At 43.1% G+C, this 17620-nt stretch overlaps 1 protein-coding gene across 3 annotated transcripts in view; it reads left to right on the plus strand.

Annotated features, from left to right (window-relative positions):
* The window catches only part of LOC134355772 (ceroid-lipofuscinosis neuronal protein 6 homolog), a 43831-nt gene extending 30015 nt beyond the window's left edge, over positions 1–13816 (plus strand). For 2 of the 3 annotated variants that reach the window (XM_063066155.1, XM_063066156.1), the window contains exons 6-7: positions 2595–2717; positions 7594–13816. In XM_063066155.1, the coding sequence (XP_062922225.1) occupies positions 2595–2717; positions 7594–7864 (394 nt within the window). In that variant the 3' untranslated portion in view covers positions 7865–13816. The remainder of the gene's footprint in view (positions 1–2594; positions 2718–7593) is intronic. The other variant, XM_063066154.1, reaches the window with a different exon arrangement.
* The last annotated feature ends 3804 nt before the right edge of the window (positions 13817–17620 follow it).

The raw sequence follows: 17620 nt of genomic DNA on the forward strand, positions 1-17620 counted from the left end.
CTCAGACTGTGACCCCTCGTTCTGGACTTCCCCAACATCGGGAACAATCTTCCTGCATCTAGCCTGTCCAATCCCTTTAGAATTTTATACGTTTCAATAAGATCCCCCCTCAATCTTCTGAATTCCAGAGAGTATAAGCCTAGTCAATCCAGTCTTTCATCATATGAAAGTCCTGCCATCCCAGGAATCAATCTGCTGAACCTTCTTTGTACTCCCTTCATGGCAAAAATGTCTTTCCTCAGATTAGGAGACCAAAACTGCATACAAAATTTTTGCAGCATTCTCTGTTAACTCCAGAGAGTGTTGTGCGTGAAAAGCCCAGGATATCAACAGTTTCTAAGATACTCAACCCACTCTGCCTGGCACCAACAATCATTCCACGGTCAAAGTCACGTTCTTTTCCCATTCTGATGTTTGGTCTGAACAACAACTGAATCTCTTGACCATGTTTGCATGATCTTATGAATTGAGTTTGCTGCCACATAACTGACTGATTAGATATTTGCATTAATGAGCAGGTGTACCTAATAAAGTGGCCACAGAGTGCATAGATAAGATTCGGAGTAAGTTTTATTTGTCACACGTACAATGAAGCATTGAAATGGTTGCCATACAGTGAAATGCATCATTTTGCATCAACGAGCAACAGGGGCCAAGGGCTAGTGATTTGGGGGCAGCTCACAAGTAGCTCACTAATCCTAACAGTACATCTTTGGAATATAACCTACTCTATGATCAATCTAACCCTTCCCTCCTGCAGAGCCCTCCATTTTTCTACTGTCCATGTGCCTGTCTAAGGATTTCTTAAATGCCCCTAATGTATCTGCCTCTACCACCACGCTGAGAGGGCATTCTACACACCCACCGTTCTTTGTGTACATAAAATGACGCCCCCTTATATCATGCACCCGGACGAACCTGCGCGGTCATGGAGAGAACGTACAATCTCCTTACAGACAGCGACGGGAATCGAACCCCGATTGGTGATCACCGGCGCAGTAAAGCGTCTGCACTAACTGCTACATCACCGTGCCAATAAATGCCATGTGTAAAGGACCCGTAATGTAGTGAAAATATCAAAAAGCTGGAGGAGCTCAGCAGGTCAACCAGTATCTACAGAAGGGAATAAGCAGTTGACATTTCGGGCTGACACCCTTCATCAGTCCTGTTGATAAGATAAAAAATATTAATGCAGACTAGCGTGTAAGTGCACAGTGCAGGTAAACAATTAAGTGCAAGATTATGATGAAGTAATTTGTTCGTACATGAAAGATCACATGAAAACTCCCTGCTCTCAATTTCAAACCAGTTGTGGATGATATTCTTCTGCTGGATAAATCTACCAGTTCTGGAACAGTATCAGATGGTGAACAACACTGTAGTGCCAGCACTGCTAGTCCTTCTGAAGCAACAATGAAAGGACCATGAACTTATTTTGCTGTATGATTGTTGGCGCGAGTTGAATGGGGCAGCACGAATATGCAATTATTAACTTCTGACAACGGCCTGAAACTCGGTGTTAACTATCATGTTCAGATGTTTGTTTGCTTTGTGCTCTCACCTATGAACAAAATAGCAGCCATGGTACCTTTCTCTCTCACTTGCTGAGGCATTGGAGGATAGCTAGTTAGTTTTATTCAGTCGTACAGATTCGAAGTGCCCCGTGCTGCCCAATTACATCTATGTGACCAATTAACTTACTAATTTATGTCTTTGGAATGTTGGAGGGGACCAGAGCACAGAGCATCCAGAGGAGACCAAAGCACAGAGCATCCAGAGGAGACCAGAGCACAGAGCAGCCAGAGGAGACCAGAGCATCCAGAGGATACAGAGCACAGAGTGGCCAGAGGAGACCAGAGCATCCAGAGGAGACCAGAGCAGCCAGAAGAGGCCAGAGCACAGAGCATCCAGAGGAGACCAGAGCAGCCAGAGGAGACCCACATTGTCACAGGGAGAATGTACAAAGCCACAGACAGCAGCAGAACCCCACGTAGTCATAGGGAGAACATACAAACTCCTCGCAGACAGTGGTGGGAGCTGTACCCAGGTCACTGCTGCTGTAATTGTGTTACACTAACCGCCCAAAACAAATTAGTTAAACTAATTAAGTGGTTAACTGAGATCATGGATAAGCATTTCTGCCACATGTTTATCACACAGGCAAGCTGTTTCTGTTAAATTTGACATTCAGATTTAACAAAGGGTTTGGCCCAAGCCAACTTTCTGCCCCTCTTCCAGGCTAACGTTCGTGCACGAGTGTGCTTAGAGAGGGAGCATGCGGTCACTATGGGTACAGTGAGGGATTTCCAGGAACAGTGGGCTCCCCTCCCCCAGGGAATTTTGTAGATAGTAATAACCATATTTGAAATTGTTAGTGGTCTTGTAAATCCCTGATGTTTGTATTTTGTATGTGAATAAACTGTAGTTTTGTCAAAAAAAAAGAGCAGATGGTCACATGCTACAACCATAATATTGTCGGAGGCGTTTATGATTCACTGCAGTCAGGGGTATTTATGTTCCAGTGTGGTTGGAGGTACTGGTGGGTCAGAGGAATGCTCAATCTGACAGACTGTTGTGTTGGTCCTCTGCCACAGGTATGTCCCCCTCTTCATCATTTTCTGCCTGTATTTTACGGGCTGCTTCACCCGGTGTAACAAGGACAGCAGAATGCCCCTGTCTGCATGGTTGCTCCTTGGCCCTAGCAGCCTCTACTACTGGTAAGTGATAACCAAGTTACCAGCAAAGAACTACTATGGCTTTTCGTTCATACTTCAATTTTGTCAGTGTTATGTGATCCATTGGCCTCTGGTTTTGGGACTGGGCTAGTAATCCAGAGATGAGGACTAGTTATCATCACTAGTGAGGGCAGCAGGTATGTAGAAACATCACCTCCAGCCTTTTTCACTTCCCAGTCACGCATTGGACATGCGTTTGGTGACCACTTTATTAGTAACTCGTACAATGTGGTCTTCTGCCGCTGTAGCCCATCCTCTTCAGGGTTCGATGTGTTGTGCATTCAGAGATGCTCTTCTGCACACCACTGTTGTAACATTATTATTTGACTTACTGTTACCTTCCTGTCAACTTGAACTAATCTGGCCATTCTCCCCTGACCTCCCTCATTAAGAAGGCATATTTACCGATAGAACTGCCACTTGCTAAATGTTTATTGTTTTTCACACCGTTCTCTGTAAACTCTAGAGAATGCAGTGCCTGAAAACCCCAGCTCCTGAGATACTAAAACGATCCAATCCGGCACCAACAATCATTCCATGGTCAAGGTCACTTAGATCACATTTCTTCCACTTTCTGACATTTGGTTTAACAGTGGAACCTCTTGACCATGGCTGCACACTTTTACGTATTGAGTTGCTGCCACATGATTGGCTGATTAGCTATTTCCATTAGCAAGCAGATGGATATAATAAAGTGCCCACTGAGTGTATACTGGCCTATCTTCCTGTAATATTCTATGATATGCTGTAATGTTCTATGTTCTATGGTTGATCTTGGAGAAGGTTAAAAGGTCATCACAACACTGTGGGCCATAGTACTGTGCCATAATGTTCTATGTTCCTTGTTGGATTAGAGAAGACATTGTTATTTTTTGTGCAATTCAACTTGCTTTCTGCTTGCTTATATGTTTATACAACCATCTCTTTGTCTGTAAATGTTCACTGGATGTTCAATAATCTGTAGTTTCACTGGGTCTGTTTATTTTTAGCTTTGCTGCGAGCCTGTTAGATGCCAGCATAAATCAAACAGTCTCATAGGCTGTTCTTACCAAAGGAATTTTCTTATCAGTCTAGTTTGAGATGGTTTTCAGTATAAAGGTAATGACGAGGCAAGATTCCTTTCCTTAAGTTCTTTCTTTTTCATTCTTCCTTACGGTAGAGGGAGTTGGTTATGATCATTTCTTTGTTATGAACATCCAATAAAGTGGCTGTATCAATCAGGAGTGGCGGGTGGAGATATATCTCTCCCAAGGGAGGTGTAAGGCTCTCCTTCCCTCTGCTAGCCTGCAGGTCACCCTTGGGCAAGGTGTAGCAGCTGCTGAGCCCTCCCCCCACCTGATCAGGGTCACGTGAAGCCGTGGGAGCAGGTGGTGGATGGTCGTATGAGCAGCTGGTGGATATCACAAGTCCTGGTTATGTGACTACTGACACCAGGCAGACAGTCTCTGAAGAGTGTTGATAATGGTCTGAGTCATCCATCTTGTAAAGACACTGCCCAAAAGAAGGCAATGGCAAACCAGTTCTGTTGAAAAATTTGCCAAGAACAATTATAAGACAATAGACCATAAGATTAGGAGCAGAATTAGGGCATTCGGCCCAGATTGCCTCTGACGTTTACGTGCCGGGCGGCACCTAATTAATTAGCTTGTTTATTTCGGCTTTTTTCTTAAAGACGTGCTGGGTGCGTCCCGGCTACCACTGCACCCCTGCATGCTTCGCGGCAATGTATCCGTCCGCAGCCCAGAAGTTGGGGACCACTGAATTATTTGGATATTCAGAAGGCATTTGATAAGGTGCCACACGTGAGGGTGCTTAACAAGATAAGATCCTTTGACGTTACAGGAAAGATACTGGCATGGATAGAGGAATGGCTGAGAGGCCGGAGGTAGTAAGTGGGAATAAAGGGGGCCTTTTCTGGCTGGCTGCCAGTGACTGATGGTGTTCCACAGGGATCAGTATTGGGACTGTTGGATATTGGAATTGATGGCTTTGTGGCAAAGTCTGCGGATGATACGAAGATAGGTAGAAGGGTAGATAGTGCTGAGGAAGCAATGCAATTGCAGCAGGATTTAGATAAATTGGAAGAATGGGCAAAAAAGTGGCAGATGGAATACAGTGTTGGGAAATGTATGATAATGCATTTTGGTAAAAGGAACAAAAGTGCAGACTATTGGGGAGCAGGTTCAAACATCAGAGGTGCAAAGGGGCTGAGGAGCTCTTGTGCGAGACTCCCAGAGGGTTAATTTACAGGTTGACTCTGTGGTAAAGAAGGCAAATGCAATGTTGGCATTAATTTCAAGGGAGTAGAATATAAAAGCAAGGAGGTAATGGTGAGCCTTTATAAGACACGAGTCAGGCTGCAGTTGGGAGTATTGTCAACAGTTTTGGGCCCCATATCTCAAAGCATGTGTTGTCATTGGAGAGGGTCCAGAGGAGGTTCACGAGAATGATTCTGTGAATGAAGGGTTAACATATGAAGAGCATTTGGCAGCTTCGGGCCTGTATTCACTGGAATTTAAAAAATGAGTGTCCTCATAATCTAAAATGCGGAGTATCGCATTGAAACCTACCGAATGTTGAAAGGACAAGATCAGTTGGATGTGGAGAGAATATTTCCTCTGGTGGGGATATCCAGAACGAAAGGGCACAGCCTCAGAATTGAGGGGCGACCTTTTAGAACAGAGGTAAGGGGGAATTTTTTTAGCCAGAGAGTAGTGAATACGTGAAATGTTCTGCCACAGACAGCTGTGGAGGCCAGGACCGTGAGTGTATTTAAAGCGAAAATTGACAGAAAATTGATTGGTCAGGGCGTCAAAGGTTATAGCGAGAAGCCAAGGGGTTGAGTGGGATCCGGGATCAGCCATGATGAAATGGTGGAGCAGACTCAATGGGCTGAATGGCCTAATTCTGCTCCTATATCTTATGGTCTTATGGACCCTCACTATTCCCAACATCCTTTGCTCCCGCCAGATTTACAAACTCATTCTCTGCTGCACGTTGACAAATACAGTACCGTGCAAATGCTTTAGGCACCCGGCTGTATACGCCTAAATTTTTGCACAGTACTATCCATCAAAATGCACAGTGAAATGCATCAGTGACCTACACAGTCTGAGAATGTGCTGGGGTCACCTACAAGAGTCGCCACACTTCCGGTGCCAAATAGCATGCCCACATCTCACTAACCCTAGCCCTAACTGGTCGTCTTTGGAATGTGGGAGGAAACTGGAGCTCGCAGCTCGGGGAGAAGGTGCAGACTCCTTTATACTTTATACTTTATACTTTATTGTCGCCAAACAATTGATGCTAGAACGTACAATCATCACAGCAATATTTGATTCTGCACTTCCTGCTCCCTGGATTACAAATATTAAATATTAAAAACATTAAAAATTAGTAAATAATAAAAATTTAAATTATAAATCATAAATAGAAAATAGAAAAATGGAAAGTAAGGTAGTGCAAAAAAACCGAGAAGCAGGTCCAGATATTTGGAGGGTACGGCCCAGATCCTTACAGACAGTGGTGGGAATTGAATCTCGAACAGTAATCATTGGCATTGTAAAGCAGGTCAATATATCACCGAGGGATCTTCCGTCTCAGCATCCAGTTATCCCATATATACATGATCTAGGGATTCTTTCCTTCACATGAGCATTCAATACTCTATGAGGAACAACCATTATTTCCGTCAAGATTGTCAGAAATCATTTAAAACAGGAGTTAAATGCTTTCTTTGTGTGAGGAGGAATTTCCTAAATGTATCGTCCCCCGCTGTTCCCTCCTGTGTGCTATCACAACAGGCACCTGTGGCTTTCTGGCCAAGTTTGCAGATGATACAAAGATAGGTGGAGGGGCAAGAAGTGTTTGGAAAGTAGGGAGTCTGCAGGCGGGCTCAGACGGATTAGGAGAATGGGCAAAGAACTGTCAGATGGAATTCAGCGTAGGAAAGTATATGGTCATTCACTTTAGTAGAATGAATAAAGGTGAAGACTACTTTCTAAAAGGGCATCGAATTCAGAAATTGGACGTGCAGAGAGACTTGGGAGTCCTAGTGCAGGATTCCCTAAAAATTAACTTGCAAATTGAGTCAGTAGTAAGGAAGGCAAATGCAATGTTAGCATTCATTTCAAGAGGACAAGAATATAAAAGCAAGGATATAATGCTGAGGGTTTATAAGGCCTTGGTCAGACCACATTTGGAGTACTGTGAGCAAGTTTGGGCCCCTTATCTGAGGAAGAGTTGGCTGGCATTGGAGAGGGTTCAGAGGAGGGTTAGAAGATTTAGTCCAGGAATGAAAGGGTTAATGTATGAGGAGCATATGATGGCTCTGAGCCTGTACTCACTGTTGTTCACAAGAATTGCTGGGGGGGGGGGGTGATCTCATCGAAACTTATTGAACATTGAAAGGTTGAGATAGAGTAGACATTCAAAAGATATTTCCAATAGCGGGAGAGTCTAGGACCAGAGATCACAGCCACAGAATAGAAGGATATCCCTTTTGAACAGAGAGGAGGAGGAATTTCTTTAGCCAGAGCTTAGCCACAGGCAGCTGTGGAGGCCAAGTTACTGGGTGTATTTAAAGCAGAGGTTGATGGGGTCTTGATGAGTAAGGGTGTCTAATGTTGTGGAGGAAGTCTGGAGAATGGGGGTTGGGAGGGAAGATAAATCAGCCATTATTGAATGGCGGAGCAGACTCGAGGAGTTGAATGGTCTAATTCTGCTCCTGGTCTTACCTCGAGCTGTGGGGGAGGGTTGAAGTGGGATGTGTTGGAAACTCTGCATAAGGTTCCCTCTGAATATCTGGGCATTAAATGAAGGTTGTTTACTCATCTATTCCCCTGCTGTGTCGTTCCAGGTACTTGGTGACCGAGGGCCAGATCTTCGTCCTCTACATCTTCACCACCTTTGCCATGATGGCAACAGTGATGCATAAAAAACGCCAAGGGTTGGTTATGGACAGCAATGGCCTATTCCTCTTCTATTCGTTCTGCATCGCACTGGTCCTGATCTCTGCTTGGGTAGCCTTCCTATGGAATGACAAAATTCTCCGGAGAAAGTACCCCGGGGTTATGTATGTTCCAGAGCCCTGGGCATACTACACCCTCCACATTAAGAAAACGCAGTAGGATTCTGACGGGCAATGTTCCTCAACCTGAGGCTTGGCTGCCTCTCTCACAGTCAGTCAAAGCTTCTACTGAAGCTCGCAGACTCTTGCCTCACCAACAATGACCGTTCCAGGTAAAGACTGGTGAAGGGTATGGCAGTATCATATATGCCAAACCCCCATCCCACAACACACCTACCAGGAGACGGCTCCTTTAAACCTGCAGGAAATGCAATAAAGCAATGCAAGACATCCATCTGATGCCCCAGTGCACCTCAGCACAAGAAGTCTATTTCACTTCCTTCCAGAGCAGAGCAGAATCAGAATCAGGTTTAATATCACTGACATATGCCATGAAATTTGTGGTTTTGTGGCAGCAGTATAGTGCAATACATAAAAACAAACTGTAGATTATAATAAATATTTACAGTGGCATGCAAATGTTTGGGCAACCTGGTCAAAATTTCTGTTACTGTGAATAGTTAAGTGAGTAGAACATGAACAGATCTCCAAAAGTCATAAAGTTAAAGATGAAACATTCTTTTCAGCATTTTAAGCAAGATTAGTGTATTATTTTTGTTTTGTACAATTTTAGAGTGGAAAAAAAGGAAAAGAGCATCATGCAAAAGTTTGGGCACCCCGAGAGCTTTGAGCCCTCAGATAACTTTTACTAAGGTCTCAGACCTTAATTAGCTTGTTAGGGCTATGGCTTGTTCACAGTCATCATTAGGAAAGGCCAGGTGATGCAAATTTCAAAGCTTTATAAATACCCTGACTCCTTAAACCTTGCCCCAACAATCAGCAGCCATGGGCTCCTCTAAGCAGCTGCCTAGCACTCTGAAAATTAAAATAAATGATGCTCACAAAGCAGAAGGCTATAAGAAGATAGCAAAGCATTTTCAGGTAGCCGTTTCCTCAGTTCGTAATGTAATTAAGAAATGGCAGTTAACAGGAACGGTGGAGGTCAAGTTGAGGTCTGGAAGACCAAGAAAACTTTCCGAGAGAACTGCTTGTAGGATTGCTAGAAAGGCAAATCAAAACCCCCGTTTCACTGCAAAAGACCTTCAGGAAGATTTAGCAGACTCTGGAGTGGTGGTGCACTGTTCTACTGTGCAGCGACACCTGCACAAATATGACCCTCATGGAAGAGTCATCAGAAGAAAACCTTTCCTGCATCCTCACCACAAAGTTCAGCGTCAGAAGTTTGCAAAGGAACATCTAAACAAGCCTGGTGCATTTTGGAAACAAGTCCTGTGGACTGATGAAGTTAAAACAGAACTTTTTGGCCGCAATGAACAAAGGTATGTTTGGAGAAAAAAGGGTGCAGGATTTCATGAAAAGAACACCTCTCCAACTGTTAAGCACAGGGATGGATTGATCATGCTTTGGGCTTGTGTTGCAGCCAGTGGCACGGGGAACATTTACTGGTAGAGGGAAGAATGAATTCAATTAAATACAATATCAGCAAATTCTGGAAGCAAACATCACACCATCTGTAAAAAAGCTGAAGATGAAAAGAGGATGGCTTCTACAATAGGATAATGATCCTAAACACACCTCAAAATCCACAATGGACTACCTCAAGAGGCGCAAGCTGAAGGTTTTGCCATGGCCCTCACAGCCCCCCGAAAAAAACATCATCGAAAATCTGTGGATAGACCACAAAAGAGCAGTGCATGCAAGACGGCCCAAGAATCTCACAGAACTAGAAGCCTTTTGCAAGGAAGAATGGGCGAAAATCCCCCAAACAAGAATTGAAAAACTCTTAGCTGGCTACAGAAAGCGTTCACAAGCTGTGATACTTACCAAAGAGGGTGTTACTAAGTACTGACCATGCAGGGGGCCCAAACTTTTGCTTTGGGCCCTTTTCCTTTTCTGTTATTTTGAAACTATAAAAGATGGAAATAAAAAAGTAATCTTGCTTAAAATAGTAAAGAAATGTGTCATCATTAACTTTATGCCTTTTGGAAATCAGGTCATCTTTTACTTGCTTAGCTATTCACAGTAACAGAAATTTTGACCGGGGGTGCCCAAACCTTTGCATGCCACTGTATATAAATAAATTACAATAAGAAACATTAAGAAAAGGTTATATTAAATAAGTAGAGCAAAATAGTGAGGTAGTGTTTCTGGGTTTATTGTCCATGTAGAACTCTGATGATGGAAGGAAAGAAACTGTTCTTAAGATGTTGAGTGGGTGTCTTCAGGCTCCTGAGCTTCCTCCTTGATGGTAGCAATGAAAAGAGGGCATGCCAGGGGTGATATGATGGCCAACAAGCATGGCTACAACGAGAAGCCACTTAGATATGGACCTTTGTTCGGCTGGACTAACGAGCCATTGAGGTTTTTAACAGGTCCCTCTGCTGTAAGATGGGGTCATTTCAAATGCACGTTATAATTGGTGATACTGCTGTCACCTGCAGTTTGTCCGCAGTCTTCAATGGAATATTAAAAGATGAATCCCACCTTCAGATGTCTGTGTTTGGTTCAGATACTGATTGTTATCTATTGAGATTTTGCAGATGCTGGAAATCCCGAGTAAAACACACAAAATGCTAGAGGAACTCAGCAGGTCAGGCAGCATCTATGGAGAGGAATAAACAGTCGACGTTTCGACCTGCAAGACTTCATCAAGATTGTTGATGTTTTGGGCCGAGACCTTTCATCAGGTCCTGATGAAGAATCTCAGCTGGAAACATCAACTCTTTATTCCTCTACACAGCTGCTGCCTGACCTGTTGAGTTCCTCCACCAATTTTGTGTGTGTTATCTATTTAATAACGATAATTTTAGACCAGGTGACAGCAGGGATCAGGGATGAGAGCAAGTTTTCAGAGTCTGGCTAATCAATGACGGCACAACCTCTAACAGTAAAGTGGGGAAGGTAAACAGGGGTGCCACCACCTGCAGTGCCCCACTATCCCACATGGTGGCGTTGCTGTTAGCGTGATGCTTTTCAATGCCAGCAATTAGGGTTCGATTCCTGCTGCTGCCTATAAGGAGTTTGTACATTCTCCCTGTGACTCCAGGTGTCCCAATTTCTCCCTCAGTCCAAAAATGTATGCATTAAGGTTAAGTAAGTTGTGGGCATGCTCTGTTGATGCCGGAAGCATGAGGACACTTGCAGGCATTCCCCCAGCACATCCTCGGACTGTATTGGTCGTCGTTCACTGTATGTTTTGATGTGACCAATAGAGCTCATCTTTAAAACTGTACACCATCCTAACCTGAAAATCGTCAATGGTCCCGAATCCTGGAACTGGCTCCCTGTCAGCCCTGTGGGAGCACCTTCACCAGAGACACTGATATTTCCAGAAGGCTCACGCCCACAGTCTCATTCACTGATAGTCAATAAACGCTGGCCTTGAAAGTGATCCATAGACACCATAAGTGAGTAAAATATACCCACAGTCAGAAGTAACACCATTAGAAAAGGCAATGAACTGGATGACCAATCGAGTGGTAAATGGACAGAGTCAGAGACCTGGATTAACTCATTCATCCCACTCCCGTCAGGGAGGAGGCTATGTAACATCCATGCCAGGACCGCCAGACTCAAAAAGTCACCTTCCACAAGCAAAGTTCAAAGTACATATCGGCCACTATGTACAACCTAAGATTCATTTTCTTGTGGGCATACTCAATAAATCTATAATAGAATAGGAGCAATAATAGAACCAATGAAAGACCGCACCAACTTGGGTGTTCAACCAGTTTGCAAAAGTCAACAGATTGCGCAAATACAAACAGAAAGAAATTATAATAATAAATAAATAAGCAATAAATATCGAGAACATGACATAAAGAGTCCTTCAAAGTGAGTCCATAGGTTGTGGCGACATTTCAGTGACAGAGCAAGAGCCTGATGGTTGAGGGGTGATAACTGGTCCTTTAGCTGGTGAGTATGAGTCCTGAGGCTCCTGTACCTTCTCCCTGAAGGCAGCAGCAAGAAGAGAGCGTATCCTGGGTGGTGGGGTCTCTGATGATGGATGCTGCTTTCCTGTAACAAAGTTTCATGTAGATGTGCTCAGTAGTGGGGGAGGCTTTACCCAATGTTGGACTGGGCTGTATCCACTACTCTTTGTGGGATTTTCCGTTCAAGGGCATTGGTGTTTCCATACCAGGCGGTGATGCAGCCAATCAATATACTCTCCAGCACACATCTATAGAAGTTAGTCAAATTTTTAGATGTTACGCCGAATCTTCACAAACTCCTAAGGAAGTAAAGGCACTACCATGCTTTCTTCATAATTGTATTTACATGCTGAGCCCAGGACTGGAACAACACCGAGGAATTTAAAGTTGCTGATCATCTCCACCTCTGATCCTCTGGTGAGCTACTTGGTCTTGCTGACATTGAGTACAAGGATGTTGTGGCATCACTCAGCCAGATTTGTCACCACCTTTGATTCAGTCTACAACAGTGGTGTCGTCAGCAAACTTGAATATGGCATTGGAGCTGCACAGTAAGGCTGATCACCAACCCACCTTCTAACCCACCACTACTTTATAATTTCCTTACGTACAGACACTCCTATGCCTAGAGTCATTTTTTGGATGTAAAATTAATCTATGTATATAAGTTATCTTATGTATTTATATTTATTGTGCATTTTTTATTATTGTGTTATTTATCTCATTGTGTTTTTTTGTGCTGCACCCAGAGTAACAATTGTTTTGTTCTCCTTTACGCTTGTGTTCTGGAAATGGGTGCTACGGTGAAGGTGAGTCTGTACCAAAGGAGTTGTAAGGTGTAGCACCTGCCTAGCCTCCTGATCCGGGTCATGTGAAGCTGTGGGAGCAGGTGGTGGACGATCATATGAGCAGCCGGTACATATCGCAAGTCCTGATTATGTGACCACTGACGCCAGGCAGACAATCTCTGAAGAGTATTGATAATGGCTGGGGTCACCTGTCTTGTAAAGACACTGCCCAGAAGAAGGCAATGGCAAACCACTTCTGTAGAAAAAAATTTCCAAGAACAGTCATGATCAAAACCATGATCACCCATGCCATAGAGGGAGTACAAAGAAGGTTCACCAGATTGATTCCTGGGATGGCAGGACTTTCATATGATGAAAGACTGGATGAACTAGGCTTATACTCGTTGGAATTTAGAAGATTGAGGGGGATCTGATTGAAACGTATAAAATCCTAAAAGGGATTGGACAGGCTAGATGCAGGAAGATTGTTCCCGATGTTGGGGAAGTCCAGAACGAGGGGTCACAGTTTGAGGATAAAGGGGAAGCCTTTTAGGACTGAGATTAGGAAAAACTTCTTCACACAGGGAGTGGTGAATCTGTGGAATTCTCTGCCACAGGAAACAGTTGAGGGCAGTTCATTGGCTATATTTAAGAGGGAGTTAGATATGGCCCTTGTGGCTACAGGGATCAGGGGGTATGGAGGGAAGGCTGGTGCAGGGTTCTGAGTTGGATGATCAGCCATGATCATACTGAATGGCGGTGCAGGCTCGAAGGGCCGAATGGCCTACTCCTGCACCTATTTTCTATGTTTCTATGATGACTGGAAATGACATTAAACGATCTTGAGTAAGTTTTTGCTGAATGTCCATTAGATATAGAGTTGGATCAACTATTCTTTCTACACTTCATTTCAGGTTTTGATGAAAGAGAAGTTCTTTCCATCAAACAATATGACTGCTAAAGAGAATGCAGATTTCTGATAATATAATAGGTTCTGCAGATGCTGGAAATCCAAGCAACACGCACACAAAATGCTGGTGGAACTCAGTGTTCCTCCAGCATTTGTGTGTGTGTGTGTGTGTTGGCACAAATTTCAGATCATTGCTGAGGATTGAGAGGTGGCGAGTTCATTTTCTCTCACAGTGCACAATGTCATCATCAGGAGAGAACTGCCCAGAGGCATCAGGAAAGTGGATCCAATCGTAATCTCGTCAGGCAACTAGATAAATAATTGAAGAAGTCCAATTCACAGGGCAATAATGAAGGAGCGGGGGTGGGGGGGGGGGAGGTATGCGCAGACTAGTGGGATTAAACTTACAACAACCCACTACTTGGTCGATGGACAGAATGATTTTCTGAGCTGTCTGATTCTGTAGATGAATTTCCATTGTGAATTTATAACCATCGCTGAGATATTGATCCTATGGTATGTGTAGCTAAATCCTCAATCTGCCTTTAATAGCTATTTCATGTCCACTTATCAATGGACGTAATAAAATGTTGAAGTTGTTTTTGCTCTGTGTTACAATAGACGGGAGAATACACACACACACACACACATAGATAGACAGATAGACATAGATCTTAAAGGATCAAGAATCAAATTTATTAGCTGTGTACATTTACATGTAGTAGGAATATGCTGTGCGTGAGCCTATTATCAACTCCATCTCTCACTGATTAAAGGGCCGGGGAAGACAGCAATCATTGAGGTGGGCGCAGAGGGCAAGCGAGTGTTTAGCGCTGTCGACCAGCCCCTTACTCGTTATTGCCAGAGGAGGGTGTCTGCCTGTGGTGGTCTCTGTCTCCCTCTTGCTCGCTGCTCTCGAAGGAAGGTCCTTGTATTCAAATGATCTCCCTCTCCCTTGATGGTGTCAGAGCAAGGTTTAATCAATATGGTTTGTAGGTTTGGACTCTAATTCAGGCATGATGAGCTCTAATTCTGGTTGTTCCTTTTTCTGTTGCTACTTCTGGGCGATTTTTGAATCAGGGCAGCATGAACATTGAACTGAACTGAAATATGTCTTTTGATTTTAGGTTTTATATTCTGTACTTTGCTCACTTTTTTTGTTGCTGTTTGTCCGATTTCTTTTGTTTGCGCATGGGGAGGGAAGGGGTGTTGATGTTTTCATTTGAACGAGTTGGTTCCATGACTCTTTGTTTCGTGGCTGTCTGGGGAGAAGACGAAGTTCGGGGTTGTATGTTGTATACATACTTTGATAATAAATGTACCTTGAGGTTGAACATGAAACAAGAAACAACACTGTATCACAATGTAAAGAGTGTGACAATGGCAAGACAGAACTAAAACAGGCTCAACTCCATAGTGTGACCAAACTCAGTAGAGGTCTATATCCCCTTGTGTTCACTGGCTGTGGATGATTCGTTTGAGTTTGTTTCAGTTTGCTTGGAATTTAAGTTTAATTATTTATTTGCCTTGTGACAGAACTTCCTCCAATTGTGTGCTGTATATTCTGCATACTTTAATGTTGATGGCTTGATAATAATCAGAATTAAAACTTCCTTTACATTTTAGATTTTATGCATCTGAAAAGCTACTTGAAATGTAACTTTGGACACAGTATACTGTAAACATTTGACATCCCTGTCATTGACCTGGGCTCGGATGAAAGTTCATCAAGAATCAATTTGATTCGCTGTATACATGTATTAGGTATGTGCTGTGATGTGTTAGCAGGATATGCAACAAGAAACGACACTATCACATTGTAAGGTGGCTGACAATGGCAGGTACAAAATGGAAGCACAGATTTCGTCCTGTGTAAAACATGCAATGTGTATTTATTTATTTAGAGGTACTGTACAGTGCAGAACAGGCTCTTCCAGTCCAACAAGCAGCACCGTCTAGAAACCTACCTATTAAACCCTAGCCCTATCACAGGAGAATTTACAATTTACATACTAACCAGTACATCTTTAGACTGTGGCAGGAAACTGGAGCACCCGGAAGAAACCCACACGTTCACAGAGAGAGCGTACAAACTTCTTATAGATGATGCCAGTGTTGAACTCTGAACGCTGGGAAGCCCTGAGCCATAGTGAGGTTGCTACCCTACCGAGGCACTCCATTTTGGATTAATAAGTCAGAACCCCAAAGTTTGTTAGTCATCTCTGAAAAATCAGCATGCAATGCGGAATGTCTAGGGAAAAAGATGATTTGATTAGGACTACACTGTTATGGAACTTCTAAATGTCATTCCTATCATCTTAGGGCAGCATGGTAGCATAGTCACAACACCTTCCAGTACTAGCGGCCCAAGCTCAGTTCCCACCACTGCCTGTGGAGAGTTTGCACATTCTCCCCATGACCGTGTGGGTTTCCTCCAGAGGCTCCGGTTTCCTCCCACAGTCCAAAATTGTACTGGTTGGTAGGTTAATTGGTCATTGTAAATTGCCCTGTGATTAGGCGAGGGTTAAGTTGGGAGATTGCTGGGTGGTGTGGGTCAAAGGGCCTATTCCATGCTGTATCTCAAGAAATAAATCTTGGAAGCATGTAGGTTCCATAGTGTGTTGATCATGTGATAGCAAGCTGTATAAATGATATTTTGTAAAATTTCCTTTCTTGGGAATAGCAAACGGTTTTTGGCGATGCAGAAATTGGTAAAGGATCTGAAAGGTTTAATGTTCTCGCTCAAACTGTGTTGGACTTAGGCAAGTGCATCCAAACACACATCAGAAAGTCATAAACATGAGAAGGTTTGCAGATACTGGAAATTCAAAGCAACACATACAAAATGCTGGAGGAACTCAGCAGGTCAGTCAGCTTCTACGGAAATGAATAAACCATTGACATTTCAGGCCAAGACCCTTCTTCAGGACTGAGAAGGAAGGAGGAAGATGCCAGAATAAATAGGTGGGGTGGGCGCAGGATAGCTGGAGGATGATAAGTGTGCACAGATTCATGCAAACATTTCAGTTATCAAACTATTTGAGAAATCACCACTGAGTAAGACACTTAATCACTAATTCATTTCTCAAAGGTTCATTTATTACCAAAGTATACAACTCTGAAATTCTTCAATTCTCCAGGTAGCCATGAAACCAAAAAAGGCAACATGATCATCAACTCCCAAATCCCACCTCCCCGCAAAAAAAAGAACAAAAATGGACCAAGGACATTAACCCCCAAATCCCCCTTCCTTCACAAAAAAAAACGAGAAGATCAGGTGAGAAAAACAGAATACAAAAACTATTAAGTGAAAAAAGAATCTATAGTCCAAAGTCCACATCCAAAGCACAGAACAAAAGATGGGCAACACTTTGTTCAGTTATATGTCTGTTGTATTTTTTACTGTATCTAAATTTTTTTTAATTACTTTGAAAAGATTTAGGTTGATTGGTGTTTCAAATCTTTTGGAATAGTTAAAAGAACTATGCAAGCTGTTATGTTTCCCTGCTTGATTATTCCATAATCAAGGGGCAATTATTCATCCTCAATGCAGAATGTGCTTCTCCACTTGGGTATGCTTGTGACTACAGCTTCAAGTCCTATCAGAATGGAGGATCTTTAAAGAATATAGAACAGTATAGCACAGCATAGGCCTTTCAACCCATGATGCTGTGCTGGCCTTTGAACCTTCTACAAGATCTGATGCTTCCCTCTCACATATTCCTCCATTTTCCTTGCATCCAAATGCCTAAGAGTCTCTTAAATGTCCCTAATAATTCAGCTTCTACCACCACCCCAGACTGTGTGATCCACACACCTACCTCTCTGTGTAAAAGACCTACGCTGCTGATAGTTTTGCACCCTCCCAGGTAATGGGCCTGTTACACCTGTGTTTTACTTAGACATGGTTTGAATCAGAATCAGGTTTATTATCACCAAGTTATGATGTGAAATTCGTTGTTTTGCAGGAGCAGTACAGTGCAAAGATACGAAATTTGTATAAATTACAAAATAATTTAATAGTGCAAAAAAAAAGAATAATGAGGTTGTGGTCATAGGTTTATGAACTGTTCAGAAATCTGATGATGGTGGGGAGGAAGCTGTTCCTGATCACTGAGCTGAGGCTCTTGTAGCTCCTCCCTCAGTAATATTTGTACAACAAAAAT

This window comes from Mobula hypostoma, chromosome 13 (genome assembly GCF_963921235.1).
Source record: "Mobula hypostoma chromosome 13, sMobHyp1.1, whole genome shotgun sequence".
Taxonomy (NCBI): Eukaryota; Metazoa; Chordata; class Chondrichthyes; order Myliobatiformes; family Myliobatidae; genus Mobula; species Mobula hypostoma.